This window comes from Myotis nattereri, assembly GCF_964212035.1.
Source record: "Myotis nattereri genome assembly, chromosome: 7".
Classification (NCBI taxonomy): domain Eukaryota; kingdom Metazoa; phylum Chordata; class Mammalia; order Chiroptera; family Vespertilionidae; genus Myotis; species Myotis nattereri.
In genome coordinates, this window is record NC_138082.1 from 43,637,054 (window position 1) to 43,652,033 (window position 14,980).

The following is a 14,980-nucleotide window of genomic DNA, read 5'->3' on the forward strand; positions in this document are numbered from 1 at the left end:
GATCTGAAGGCGGGGGGGTAGGGGGGGAGTTGCTAGGATATAAATGATCCAGAAATTTATTCACATGATAGCCTTTCAATATTGCATGTTGACAATAGATAGTGTGAGGAAGGATAGTCTAGAGGAAAGACACAGAACTTGAAGTCAAGTAGCCCGGGGGTCAAATCCTGTTCTCACCACATACTAGTTAGGTGACTTTGGACAAGGCACTGAATCTCTCTGAGCTTCTCTTTCTTTGTCATTGAGGTGAACATACAGGAGCCATGTCAGTATTAAGGATGGCCAGAGTTGGGTCTAAGACAGGCCAAAGATTCCCAGTCAAAATAAAAAGCTAAATACTGGTGGTGTTTCCAGCAAGAATGATTTTGTGGGATACGTGCTTGCCCCCACCCAGTTTAGCCATTTCTTTCTATTTTATAAAACCAGAATCTGAGGGGCTATATCCCAAACGTCTTGGTTTTATCTCCTACTCATTAAAGGGTAGCAGAAACAGCTGCCAGGCTTTGCAGATTGAAAAAACAAACAAAACAGGAATTCAGATCACAGACTCCTCTTCCTGACTATGACCTTGAGCAGGTCACTTTGTGTTTCATCATCTATAAAATGTCCATTATACAACATAGTCCCAGAATTGTTGTGACTAGTAAGTAGGACAGCGACATGAAGCATCAGACATTGTTCCTGGACTCTTAACAAAGATAGTCTCCTTTCCTTTCCACTTTCCACGCCCCCACCCCTGCTCCCTCAACTAACATGCATGTCATTATATGCCTTTTAAAAGTTTCTAATCCTGTTTGTATGGTGTAGACCAAAAGCAGATTGATCTACAAACTCTTGGAGGACAGAAACCTGTCTTAACACTACACAGTATACCCTGCCACTGATCTTTGGTATGGCACCCCTGTAATGCTATCACTTAGTGTGTGCTCACTGTCTTCCTACAGCCTTTTCCTCTGTTATGTGTCATCCCCTTTAAACAGTCCAGTAACCTTCTAGGTAGGTATTATTATTCATAATATGTAGATGAGGTAACCAGGACACCAAACAAATCTCCCAAGGTCAGGATTCAAACATCAATATGTCTGATTTCAAGTCCCATCTTTTTTATTATTATAACACACTGCCCCCCAATAAAGTAGCTGCCTTCATTTGGTTTTAGTCTTTTAACCAAATATGTATTGAACCTTTTTTTTTTTTTAAATGTATTTTATTGATTTTTTACAGAGAGGAAGGGAGAGAGATAGAGAGTTAGAAACATCGATGAGAGAGAAACATCGATCAGCTGCCTCCTGCACATCTCCTACTGGGGATGTGCCCGCAACCCAGGTACATGCCCTTGACCGGAATCGAACCTGGGACCTTTCAGTCCGCAGGCCGACGCTCTATCCACTGAGCCAAACCGGTTTTGGCATGTATTGAACCTTTATTTGTGCCAGTGACTGTGCTAGATTCAAGGTTTATATTAAGACATATAAGACCCAATTCTATATAAACTAGATGCCCAGTGCACAAAATTCGTGCACGGGGCGGGGGTTTCCTCAGCCCAGCCTGCACTCTCTCCAATCCGGGACCCCTTGGGGGATGTCCAACTGCCGGTATAGGCCTGATCTTAGAGATACCTACAGTCTAACATCCTTCTCACAATCTGGGTCCTTTGGCTCCTAACTGCTCACATTCTTGCCTGCCTGATCGCCCCTAACTGCCCTCCCCCCCCCAGCCTGATCATCCCTAACTGCCTCTGCCTGCTGGCCTGATTGTCCATAACTGCCCCCCCCCCCTGCCAGCCTGGTTGCCCCTCACTGCCCCTCCTGCTGACCTGTCACCCCCAGCTGCCCCCCTAACGGCCTGGTCGCCCCCCTGCTGGCTTCGTCACCCCCAACTGCCCCCCCTTGCTGGTATGGTTTCCCCCAACTGTCCCCCCTGCAGGCCTGGTTGCCCCACACAGCCTGCTGTTCAGTCGTTTGGTTGTCCCTCACTAACGCCCCTGCCGGCCTGGTCGCTTCACGCAACCTGCTGTTGAGTCATTACTGTTACTGTGATGGCATCCTGAAAAATTTGCATATTCCTCTATTATTAGTATCAATAACTCCACAGTTTCTTTGTGATATGAGGTAGAGTGTGATGTCTCATCATAAATGTACAAGTGAAGGGCTCTGAGGTTCACTGATGGGCAAGATCACATCTAATTGGTACAAGTCATCAAAGCCTTCATGGAGGAGGGAGTATTTGAATGGAGCTTAGAGGGGTGCATTGTTTACTGCATGTACTGTGTGCTAAACTTGAGATCTAGAGATCTTAGTTATAATCACTTTTCTTACCATCTACTGTTATTTGTTATTTGCTCTGATTTACCATTCGTTCCTACTCTTCAAAACTGAAAAAAAAATAACTAGAGAAGTCACCTTGAATATAACAGAGAGAAGCAAACAATTATCCTCAAACTCCAGGTTCCTCATTTGGGTGGAGATAGCATAGTGTTGAAGAGCCCAGCTCTTGTCCACTGCCTACTAGCTATGCAGTTTTGGGAAGTTAACTTCTGTAGGCCTCGGTGCTTTCAACTATAAAATGAGGATAAAATATATACCTCAGAGGCATTTTATGTGAATTTAATGGGTTTCTACATGTAAAGTGTTTAACTGGGTGCCTGGGTCATAAGTACTTAATAATCAAATGATAACCATAATTAAAAGGTACTATAACTCTAATACATATATATGGATGAGTGGTATACATTTGTCTGGAACAGCAGAACATTAATGTTGGTTCTGAATTTTAGAGTTAGTGGCTCTTATGACTTGAGAGCTCTTCAGCAAAATTAATGCAGAAATGCAATTGCTGTTATTGAAGACATAATGGTGACCAAACCCCAGCCATTTGAGGGTAGCTAAGCACTTTTTACTGAAGTTGCTCTATATCTCCTTACTACCCTATGTAGCTGCCCAAGTTGTAGTTAATCCAGTATTTTCTTGATTAGGTAGAAAAAGTGTTCAGGAAGGACAGTGTGACCCGGCAGAGCCTATAGCAGACTTTGCCTCTCAATGACAAATGTTTGCTTTTACCCACCATGAATTTTCTGGATGACTACCACTAATATTTGTGTGCTTTTAGTTTCTTACAGCTGAAATACTGGGGTCCTAGATCAGAAATACTCGGGGGGGGGGGAAGCTACCTGGATCATATGAATGATTGTTTTCTTTAGCTTAGTAGCTTAAATGTTGGGTTAAACACTGTATGGAAAAAATTAGGGGAAAAAATTGCTGTTAAAATTGCCTTTGGAGTCTGTTTTTATCTGGTGCCTACTGGGAATCAGGTAACTCCACTTTAGGTTGTACATGACCAAAGAATCTGTTGGCCTTTATATTTTTAGTCATCACATGAGCATCTAGGTCTAAGCTGAAGAGTAATTTAGGTTAGGCAAGGAAAAATTTTTCCATTGTATTTCCTCTTGAAACGGGAGCACTTTTTGTCTCTTATTAATCACATAAGAGTATAAATTTATGGAAATGAAATATCTGTAGATATAAATATTAATCTCTGCCTTTAGTTGTTTAGAAATGTTTTTAACAGAATAAACCATTTTAAAAGAAGGGACTAGATAGACTCAAGTAAATAAAAAAATTGGGGAGATGTTGAGAAAATAATTCATTCAATATATCCAGTATTTGGCATGGTTTAAGGACCACTTTATGCCCTAATTAAACAAGAATCTGCATTGGGCACCTAACTTCTACAGATTATGAAATTTGAGGTAAATTATTTGCATTAAGCAAATGGACTGAATTCATTTAAATGTAGAGTTTTAGCCTTTCTAAATACAGTGATTATTAGAATCATAATGGGTTAAATTTAATTACATAGTATGAAGAAACAGATGGGAGATGTTTAGGGAACCAGTATGAGAAAACAAGCTTCTTGTAGCACCTTAATATTGATTTTTCTATTAAATGGAGGTGGCTTTATTACCCAGCTACCCCCCCCCTTTCTTTATTAAAAAAAAAAAATTATTTCCAAAAAAACTTTTTAATGATTTAGTTTTAATTTATTTTTAATTATACCTGACTTACAATTTTATATTAGTTTCAGATATACAACAGTGAATCAACATTTATATACTAGCACCTTACGAAGTGATCACCACAATGCATCTAGTATCTGTCACCGTACTTGTTATTGACTATATTCCCTATGCTGTACGTTATAGCCTCATGATATTCTCTACCTGGAAGTTTGTACTTCCTAATCCCCTTCCCCTTTTCTGTCCATCATCTCACCTTTGGCAACCATCAGTTTCTTCTCTGTATCTATGACTTAGTTTCTGTTTTGTCTACACTTGATCTTAGCCAAAAGGCCGAGAAGTGATTCTGTTTTGTCTTGTTCATTTGTTTTTGTTTGTTTTTAGATCCCACGTATAAGTGAAGTCATACAGTATCTGACTTGTCTGTTTGACTTATTTCATTAACATAATGTTCGTTAAGTCCATCCATGTTGTCACAAATGGCACAATGCATTCTTTTTTACGACTGAGCAATATTCCATCATACATATACAGATACAGGGTGTCCCAAAAAATGTATACACACACTTTGAATAATTACTAATTGCAGTGGGTTAAATCTGAAAAGAAAGAAACATCAGTTGAGCTATCAGCTGTTAAAGTGTGTATGTATTTTTGGGGGACACCCTATTCCCTCCCCACCCCCCAAATTTTCTTTATCCATTTATCTATCAGTAGATACCTAGGTTGTATTGTCTTTTTAATTATTGTTTTCAATTTCTTCAAATAACTACCTAGAAGTAGAATTGCTGGGTAGAACATTAGTCTTATTTCTAATGTTTTCTGAAATCTGCATACTGTTTTCTGTAGTGGTTGCACTAGTTTACAATCCCACCAGCAGTGTACAGGAGTTCCCTTTTCTGCACATCCTTGCAAACACTTATTTGTTGTCTTTTGATAACAGCCATTTTGACAGGTGTGAGGTGATATCTCATTGTGGTTTTGATTTGCATTTTCCTGTTGATGGTTGTTTCCTATTGAACATATTTTCATGTGTCTGTTGGCCATCTGTTTGTCTTGAAATGTCTATTTAGGGCCTCTGCCCATTTTTACTTGATTAGTTTTTTATATTGAGTTTTATAGATTTTAAAATATATTTTGGATATTAAACCCATAACAGAGATATCATTTGCAAATACCTTCTCCCATTCAGCAGGTTTCCTTTTCGTCCTGTTGATGGTTTCTTTCACTGTATAATAGCTTTTTAGTCAGATGTAGTGTCATTTATTTTTGTTTTTGTTACCTTGGCCTGAGGAGACATTAAAAAAATATCACTGCCCTTGCTGTGGTTTGGCTCAGTGGATAGAGCGCTGGCCTGTGGGCTGAAGGGTCCCGGGTTTGGTTCTGGTCAAGGGCACATGCCTGGGTTGTGGGCTCTATGCACAGTGTGGGTCATGCAGGAGACAGCCGATCAATGATTCTTTCTCATCATTGATGTTTCTATCTCTCTCTCCCTTCCTCTCTGAAATCAATAAAAATATATTTAAAAAAATATCACTAAGACCAATGTCAAAGAGTTTGTTGCCTGTTTTGTTTGTTTTTTGTTTTGTTTTTTAATAGGAGTTATATGGTTTCAGGTCTTGCATTTAAACCTTTAATCCATTTTGAGTTTATATTTGTATATAGTGGCCTAATTTCTTTCTTTTTTTAAAAAAAAATCTTTATTGTTCAGATTATTACAGATGTTCCTCTTTTTTCCCCCCTTAGCTCCCCTTCACCTAGTTCCCACCCCACCCCAGACCCTCCGCACCCTACTGTCCATGCCCATAGGTATTGCGTACATGCATATAAGATCTTTGTCCCATCTCTTCCCGCACCCTTTTCCCCCGAGAATTGTCAGTCCTCTCCATTTCCATGCCCCTGATTCTTTTACATTCACCAGTTTATTCTGTTCATCAGATTTTTTCTTCATTTGATTTTTAGATTCACTCATTGATAGATATGTATTTGTTGTCACTTTGTTGTTCATAATTTTTTATCTTTACCTTTTTCTTCTTCTTCCTCTTCTTAAAGAATACCTTCAGCATTTCATATAATACTGGTTTGGTGGTGATGAAAGCCTTTAGCTTTTTCTTGTCTGTGAAGCTCTTTATCTGACCTTCAATTCTGAAGGATAGCTTTGCTGGGTAGAGTAATCTTGGTTATAGGTTCTTGCTATTCATTACTTTGAATATTTCTTGTCACTCCCTTCTGGCCTGCATAGTTTCTGTTGAGAAATCAGCTGACAGTCATATGGGTACTCCTTGTAGGTAACTAACTGTTTTTCTCTTGCTACTTTTAAGATTCTCTCTTTGTTTTTGTTTTTTTTTGTTGTTTTTTTTTTTTTACTGTTCATCAGATTATTTATTCACTTGATTTTTAGATTCACTTGTTGATAGATGTGTATTTGTTGTGCATAATTTGTATCTTTACCTTTTTCTTCTTCTTCCTCTTCTTAAAGGATACCTTTCAGCATTTCATATAATACTGGTTTGGTGGTGATGAACTCCTTTAGCTTTTCCTTATCTGTGAAGCTCTTTATCTGACCTTCAATTCTGAATGATAGCTTTGCTGGATAAAGTAGTCTTGGTTGTAGGTTCTTGGTATTCATCACTTTGAATATTTCTTGCCACTCCCTCTGGCCTGCAAAGTTTCTGTTGAGAAATCAGCTGACAGTCGTATGGGTATTCCCTTGTAGGTAACTGATTTTCTTTCTCTTGCTGCTTTTAGGATTCTCTCTTTGTCTTTTGCTCTGGGCATTTTAATGATGATGTGTCTTGGTGTGGTCCTCTTTGGATTCCTTTTGTTTGGGGTTCTCTGCGCTTCCTGGACTTGGAAGTCTATTTCTTTCACCAGGTAGGGGAAGTTTTCTGTCACTATTTCTTCAAATAGGTTTTCAATATCTTGCTCTCTCTCATCTTCTGGCACCCCTATAATTCGGATGTGGGTATGCTTGAAGCTGTCCCAGAGGCTCCTTACACTATCTTCGTATTTTTGGATTCTTTTTTCATTTTGCTTTTCCGGTTGAGTGTTTTTTGCTTCTTCGTATTTCAAATCTTTGCCTTGATTCTTGCGCTCCTCTGGTCTGCTGTTGGGAGTCTGTATAATATTCTTTATTTCAGTCAGTGTATGCTTAATTTCTAGTTGGTTCTTTATCACAACATGGAGGGTCTCATTAGATTTCTTGAGGATCTCACTACATTTATCGGCAGTCTCACCAGTCTTCTTGAAGATCTCACTACATTTATCGGCAGTCTCACCAGTCTTCTTGAAGATCTCACTACATTTATCGACGGTCTCACCAATCTTTTCAAGGGCCTTATTAAATTTATCGGCGGCTTCTAGACAGTTCTTTAAAGACCTTAAAAGTGTGGTTTTGAACTCTATATCCAACAGTTTGCTTTCCTCCAATTCTGTTGTTTGTGTCCTGTTTCTTTGTCTCGGCATTTTTTATGCTTCGCTGTGTCGATAGAGTGCCTTTCTGTGCTAAGTGTGCCAATTACCTGAGGTAGACACTCTTGGTGCACACCCTTGTGGGCTTTGTGCAAAGTCTTGTTGTAGTTAAGCCTTGATTGTTGTAGTTATCACTGTGAGGAATTGACCTCCAGGCCAATTGGCTGTGAGAATCAGCTGTGTCTGCAGTGGGAGAACTTCTGTGCTGGAGACACCCCTCTGGGGTTAGACTTGCTTCAATGGGGCTTTGGTGCTCACTGAGTCTGCCCCCTGAGTGTGTCTTTTATGGTTCCACGGAGCTGCAAACTCAAGATTCTCGCTTTGTCTTTTGCCCTTGGCATTTTAAGTATGATGTGTCTTGGTGTGGTCCTCTTTGGATTCCTCTTGTTTGGGGTTCTCTGTACTTCCTGGACTTGTAAGTCTATTTCTTCCACCAGGTAGGGGAAGTTTTCTGTCATTATTTCTTCAAATAGGTTTTCAATATCTTACTCTCTTCTTCTGGCACCCCCATAATTCGGATGTTGGTACGCTTGAAGCTGTCCCAGAGGCTCCTTACACTATCTTCATATTTTTGGATTCTTTTTTTCTTTTTTCTTTTCTGGTTGGGTGTTTATTGCTTCTTTGTATTTCAAATCTTTGACTTGATTCTTAGGATCCTCTACTCTACTGTTGAATCGCTGTATATTATTCTTTATTTCAGTCAGGGTATGCTTAATTTCTGACTGTTCCTTTTCCTTTTTTTTTTTCTTTTTGGCATTCTCACTAAGATCCTTGAAGGTCTCACTAAGTTCCTCTGAGATTTCTAGAAGATTCTTAAGTAACCTTATAACTGTGGTTTTGAACTCTATATCTAGTAGTTTGCTTTCTTCCATTTCTTTCATTTGTGACATGTTTCTTTGTCTCCGCATTTTTGGCTGCTTCCCTGTGTTGGATAGCTGCTAAGTTTCCTTGAGTTGATAGAGTGGTCTTGTGTAGTAGGTGTCCTATAGGGCCCAGTGGCTCAGCCTTCCCAATTACCTGAGGTGGACACTCTTGGTGCACCCCTTTGTAGGCTGTGTGCACAGTCTTGTTGTAGTTGAGCCTTGATTGCTGTTGGTATCACTGGGAGGAATTGACCTCTAGGCCAACTGGCTGGGAGGATCAGCTGTGTCTACAGTGGAAGAGCTGCTGTGCAGGACACACCTTTATGGTGCAGGACTTGCTTCAGTGGGGCTTTGGTGCCCACTGAGTCTGCTCCTTGAATGTGTCACTTATGGGTGTAAAGAGTTATAATCTGGTATGGTCTCACACTGACCACTGGGTACACTGCCTCTTGATCTCCAGGAAGGTGCAAAGTCAGCCACTGTCTGGGGCCACCCAGCAGGAGCTACAGAAAGATCAGCAGATTCCTCCTCTTTAATGGGGTTTGGAAGTGCCCAGACGAGGCCCCGCTGTGAGTCAAGGCAGGCTGCTGGCCTTGGGCCTTCTTTAGATAGCTTTGGAGCTCCCTGACCCAGCTGCAGTTTGACAGGTTTTAGGCTAAGGAAGGATAGGCCATTCATGCAAAAGCTGTTGCACACAGCTTGGGTGGGGTTGTAAATTGGGTGGGGTCTCAAGGAATCTCCAGGGCATAGCCAACAGCAATGGCTGCCAGTCAGCCCTACACTGGAGAGGTCCCAGCGCAAGAACAAGGACTGTTGCGCTCACCTCTGTCTGGAAGAAAGCCACCCCTGCATTCCTGCCCCAATGCCAGACAGTCCAGTTTCTCCCCGTATGTGTCTGGGTCCCCAAAGTCTCGCCCGGCACTGGAGCTCAGAGCAAGCAGGAGCTTGAATCTCCCTTCCAATTGAAAAAGCGGCACACCCGGGTGCCAGCCCTTTCTGCACCTCCGCACCTCCTATCAGTCTCAGTGTGCTTTCTTCTTCACCTCTCCAGCTGTGGTGCTTCCACTCAGCCAGCTTTCCCGCGGTCCTGGATGATAGTTGTTTTGTATTTTAGTTGTAATTTTGATATGGTTGTGGGAGGCAGCAAGTACAGGTGTTTACCTATACTGCCATTTTGGTTCTTCCCTGGCCTAATTTCTTTTTTTGTTTTTGCATGTATCTGTCCAGTTTTCCCAGCACCATTTATTGAAGAGACTGTCTTTTCCCCATTGTATATTCTTGCCTCCTTTGTTACAGATTAATTGACCATATAAGCATGTGTTTATTTCTAGACTCTCTATTCCATTTCATTGACCTATATGTCTGTTTTGTATCAGTATCATACTGCTTTGATTACTATAGCTTTGTAGTATAGATTGAAATCAGGGAGCATGTTACCTCCAATTTTGTTCTTTTTTCTCAAGATTGCTTTGACTATTCATGGTCTTTTGTAGTCCCATATAAATATTAGGATTAATTGTTCTAGTTCTGTGAAAAATGCCATTGGTATTTTGATAGGGATTGCATTGAATCTATAGATTGCTTTGGGTAGCATGGGCATTTTAACATATTAATTCTTCCAATCCATGAGCACCCCAGTCCTACATCAGCAAACACCCAAGGGTCCTTCCTATAAGCGCAGTTGCTCTACATCCCATTGTGACCTAGCCTCAGGTTCTTTGAATAATGAATGTTGAGACTAAGGATAAAAATATGGTTAGATCTATTTAACTGTAGAACAACAACAAAAGCACTCATAGTAGGGAGACAAAACTCACCACTTCAGGGTGCTAACAATATTATATGCATGCTCCTTGTTTTACATGAAAATAGTATGATACCTAGTTAAACTCCTTTTTTATCAAAATATTTGTCAGCTTTTTCTCATCTTCAGTAAAATTTGGTTTTAGATAACTAACCTCAGTCTATATGCACAAAGAAGGATATGGAAAGCATTTATCTGGCAGTGGTGTATTCTTTTTAGAACCTGGTTGCTGCGTGTTAATTTTCTTTTGCTTTCAATAGGTAACAATACATTCCATTTTGTAATGAGGCATGACTCAGTCATTGCTCATTGTCTTCCCACTGTGAGGTGTTTTTTTTTTTTTCGTTGAGCAAGCAAGACAATCTTACATGAGAGGAGGGAGAAACAGAGTGAGTTGAGGAATACAAAACTTAAATACTGTTGCTTGATTTTCATTGGTTATCTCCTTTCTTACGGTGACCAGTCTAATCCAGCCTTCCTTGTCAAATCCCTCCCCTCCCCCACCCGCTGTTAAGGGTTGCACAGAGTATCTGTTTCTAGAAACTGATTGCAGGCAGTATGTAGGCATCTTTCATTCAGAATGGACGTTAATATATTCAGTAGGGAAGAAAGCTTTTAGAAATGTACCATTTGTCAAAATTGGATGGCTTTTAAAAAGGGACAGAGAGATGCTCAATGTTTCGTATGTTAGCATCGACTTTCTGTTCAGACTCAAGTTTTCAGAAGCTTAAATATAGAGCCCTTTAAAAAAAAAAAAAAAGGAAGAAAGAAGAATTTTTCTGGTTAGTCGACCTCTTTTTAAGAAGTGCTTCATCATCCTCCTCCACCTCTCTGTGATGTTTCTCTGCAGCTCTCTGTAGGTTAGGGTTCTGTGCTGGCTGGCAGAATGCTCATTTGTTAGCTGAATAGTTCATCGACAGACATAGATTAATATAGGTTTTATTTCTTTCCTGTGAATTCCAAAAATGCCATCCAAAGAGTCTTGGTCGGGTAGGAAAACTAACAGAGCTGCAGCTCGCAAATCAAAACAAGAGGGCCGTCAGCAAGATTTATTGATAGCAGCCTTGGGAATGAAACTGGGTTCTCAAAAGTCGTCTGTGACAATCTGGCAACCTCTGAAACTCTTTGCTTATTCACAGTTGACATCACTTGTTAGAAGAGCAACTCTGAAAGAAAACGAGCAAATTCCAAAATATGAAAAGGTTCACAATTTCAAGGTAAGAATATTTTTTAACCTTTTCTTATAAGAAAGAAAATGCACATTATTTGAAATACACAATATTAAAGGAATATCTGCTGGTGTTTTTTTTAACACTACGATGACTGAACTAAAAATGTTCTTGCTATTTAAGGAACGAAGATGTGTTAAGCATGCTTTTAAACAGAAAAAAAGCTAATAGAATCCAACCCCACTTTCTCTAATACTGACTTAGTATTCTGTTTGATCTGTGTGTTTCTAAAAGTATTGACTGATATTTGAAAGGTCTCATTTAATGATTTTAATGTTATTTTTATTTGTGATGCAAATATGTCTATCTTTTTTGGGGGGGTTTCTGTGAGAGGATTAGGTCTTATTTCTGTTCGTTTGTGGTAAAAAGCTTTGGCTATAAGAGTCATGTGCTGTTGCATCTGGATTGAGCAGATGGTCTGCATTTCCCATAGTTTCTGTCTTTCCTCCTCCGTTAGTTAATTGGCCGTGATGAAAGGAGACTGACCATCATGGGAATGTTGATGCTGCTGACATGAGCAGCTTCTCTTCAGTTTCTGAATATTTGCTTTCACCTTGTGTATGTGTAGTTCTAAATTATTGTTAATGTGTTTTACCAACTATACTCTAATCACCTTTCGTCAAAATGATGTGCGTGATTCAAGCTGTGTGTAGATCTTGCCTGTACTTAAAGCATGACATAAGGACTTGAAGTTCAGTCCTTTGCAACCTAATTTAAAGGACATACAATGTGAGGCCATGCATGAGACCCAGTTACACTTAATGCATGAATGGATGCACTGGCATTTCTATAGTAACTTCCCAGTAGTTAAACAACTTTAAGCTGAAGTTCTTGAGACACAAATATTTTCAGGTTGGGAAAATGTTATAGTTTTGATGTTGGGAATGTGTGGTTTCAAAAGATGATAAAGCTGGAAACCCCATTCTTCCATTTATTTATTAATTTATTCAGCAGATAAAATGCACCATGATCTGTAGTTAGAAACTTTATTCCAGATTTGCCATTCATCCTGATTTATAGCACCAGCATTTATTTTACTTAAATGCTAAATACAAAACTCCCAATATGCTGTTTTTTTTTTCCTAGTGAGGAATAGACTTTTATCATATTTAGATCATTTGGGGATACAGGATAAGTTCCAGAATGCATGGGATATGTAAAGAGTGCTAATATTTCAAGATAAACCAAATAGCATTTTCTTCTCCTTTAATCTTAAGGCCTCGCCTTTCAGCTGGTATCTTTGATTTAAAATGAAACAGACCAGTTAGTATGTGTGTCAGGTCTCAACCACATCTTCCATTGATGAACCTAAATAGCACATACAGGTTACGAGGCCTCGGTTTCTTGCATGATAGAGTGCTTGGTCTTACAGGATGTTTGTCAGGAAAATGATTCCAAATAAATCCTTTTGCAAATGCAAAGTTTATGTGTTGTTTCATGCTTAGGAACCTAAATGACCATAGTTCTTCAGCAGGAAACTAAGCATACTATTTAGAAATAGCTGAGATTTTAAAATATACAGTATTTCCAAAGATGTACCCTCTGGTGTGTTCAGCAGGAACAGATTGACCTATTAAGGATCCATTTTAGTGCTAAGTCAAGTTCATTGTACATGCTTTCTGTCAGTATTTGTTCAAGACAAAGAGTAGGTCTTTTCAAGGATTTGCATAAGCAAGCAAATATTCTCTATATTTTGGTTGCATTTCCAGTAATGTCTCTATTTTAATTTAGCACATGGCTTTAATGAGGATATTTTGTACAGCCAGAAAGTGCTGACTCTGAGGCCAATTGTGACTCTTAGCTTGGTACTCAAACTGTTTTAAAGATATTTATCTTTAAAAAAAAAAAAAGAAGAAGAAGCCTGCTTTCATCTCTGGACCTAAAAAATTAAAAGCAGCTTGAGCATACTGTTTAAAAAAACCATGCTCAGGAAAGAGCTTGTGTTAGTGAGTTGCATTACATATTTTTTTAGAGCTGCTGATAAGGTCAGAAGTCTCAGAACTTGACTCTTTCCATTGAAATTACTCTTTGTTATTTAAAAATGTTTCTGTAGGGTGGCATTATTAAAGAGTTGGGGGGGGCGGGGCGGGTGTCGTACTTGGCTTCCAAGAACATCCCCAAAAGAATTCAGACTCTGGCAGCAGTTCTCTCCCACACAAGCATTCACTTAGAAGGTCACTGGTGTGATATGGAAGTGTATACCGTGCAGAGATTTATTGTGGGAAAACCCTGAGCATTTACATAATAATTGCTCACGCGGCCTTGCCATTGCCTGTTTCCCGTGTTGGTAAAGTGCATTCTGCCTCACCGCAAGCCCACTCACCAAAGCCTCATTTCCATGTGGTTTTCTTTTTTGCTTCTTGAACTGCCTTGTTATGTAATGTTGCTCTGTGGTGAACAGCTGCCAAACCCTGTTTCAGAGAGTGAAGCCAAGAGTGTCCTATACCTTTGGTAAAATAAAAAACAATAAAAAAACTGGGCCTAACTCCAGACAGGTGTTTGTTTTTTTAAAGAAGGGAATAGAAACAAAACAGGAACACTTCCCATTTTGCTGTGTTATGTAACATGGTCTTTTGCCCCCTTATTGTTACTTAATAAGGATTTGACAAAGAATGGATCACAAGAAAGATCATTATCTCTTTTGGGGGAGGGTCATCATTTTAAAAATAAATGTACCACTTAAAAAATGTTTATAAGATGTCAACATAACTTTAGAAAATAATTTTAACTGTCTCCTGGATCAACCTCTCATAAGAACTGCCCCCATCCTAACACAAGAATGAGAGAGCAAGCTAATTTCTGGAGCAGACTTTAAACTAAACAGAAAACCTCTTGACATTAAAAGTAAGACACAGGCACCCCACCAACAGTGAGTGTGCCCACAGAGGAGGCTCTCTGCTTAGAATGATAGCTCCATCCCAGCCCTTGCCCTCGGGAACTTGCTCCTTATTTGAATGACCTTGGCCATGGCTTCATTTCTCTAAGCCTCTGATTCTGCATCAGAAAAAGTGAGTGCTGGGTATGTGTAGGCACATGGTAGCCACTATTTTTGTTATTACAAATTACCCCTAAATTTATACCAAGACTGTTTTCCTTGCTCAGTTATAGCGGTCATGATGCAGTTGAGAACTCTGGCATGATCGTGGGGGTCAAAGACAGTTCTTGTTTCCTTCTTAGCTCTCCGGCAGCATTAGTTATATAAGAGCAGTTGCATTTTCCTGCACCACAGAATACAGTGAAATCCTCTATATTTCTTCTCCTCCCTCCAAATTAAAGTATTCTATGTTTCACTTGGTATGTTTAATTCAGATAGTCCTATAAAATAAAATCAAGATTGCATATGATTACAACAACACCAGAAACCTGGCAAGTTAAACAACTAAAAAGCAAACAGCATGAAGAACTTTAGTGAGTAGATACTTAAAAATCTTGAAGCTAGTCTGGAAGTGGTGACTGGTTGGTTTTAGAGTTTCAGATACTTGCATTCTGCATATAAATTAGATTGTAACATAATAGATTTAATGTTGCCCAGATAATATGCAAGCAATGAATCCTGAGATGTGAATTGATACTGCAATTAAAACACTCTAACATGAAC

The 14,980-nt window shown here is 39.4% G+C and overlaps 1 protein-coding gene across 3 annotated transcripts in view; it reads left to right on the top strand.

Annotated features, from left to right (window-relative positions):
• CHN1 (chimerin 1) overlaps positions 1 to 14,980 on the top strand; it is a 157,778-nt gene that overhangs the window by 97,865 nt on the left and 44,933 nt on the right. For 2 of the 3 annotated variants that reach the window (XM_081095623.1, XM_081095624.1), the window contains one exon: positions 11,293 to 11,370. In XM_081095623.1, coding sequence (XP_080951749.1) covers positions 11,293 to 11,370 — 78 coding nt within the window. Of the gene's footprint in view, positions 1 to 10,698; positions 10,936 to 11,292; positions 11,371 to 14,980 lie in introns of those variants that run through there. The other variant, XM_081095625.1, reaches the window with a different exon arrangement.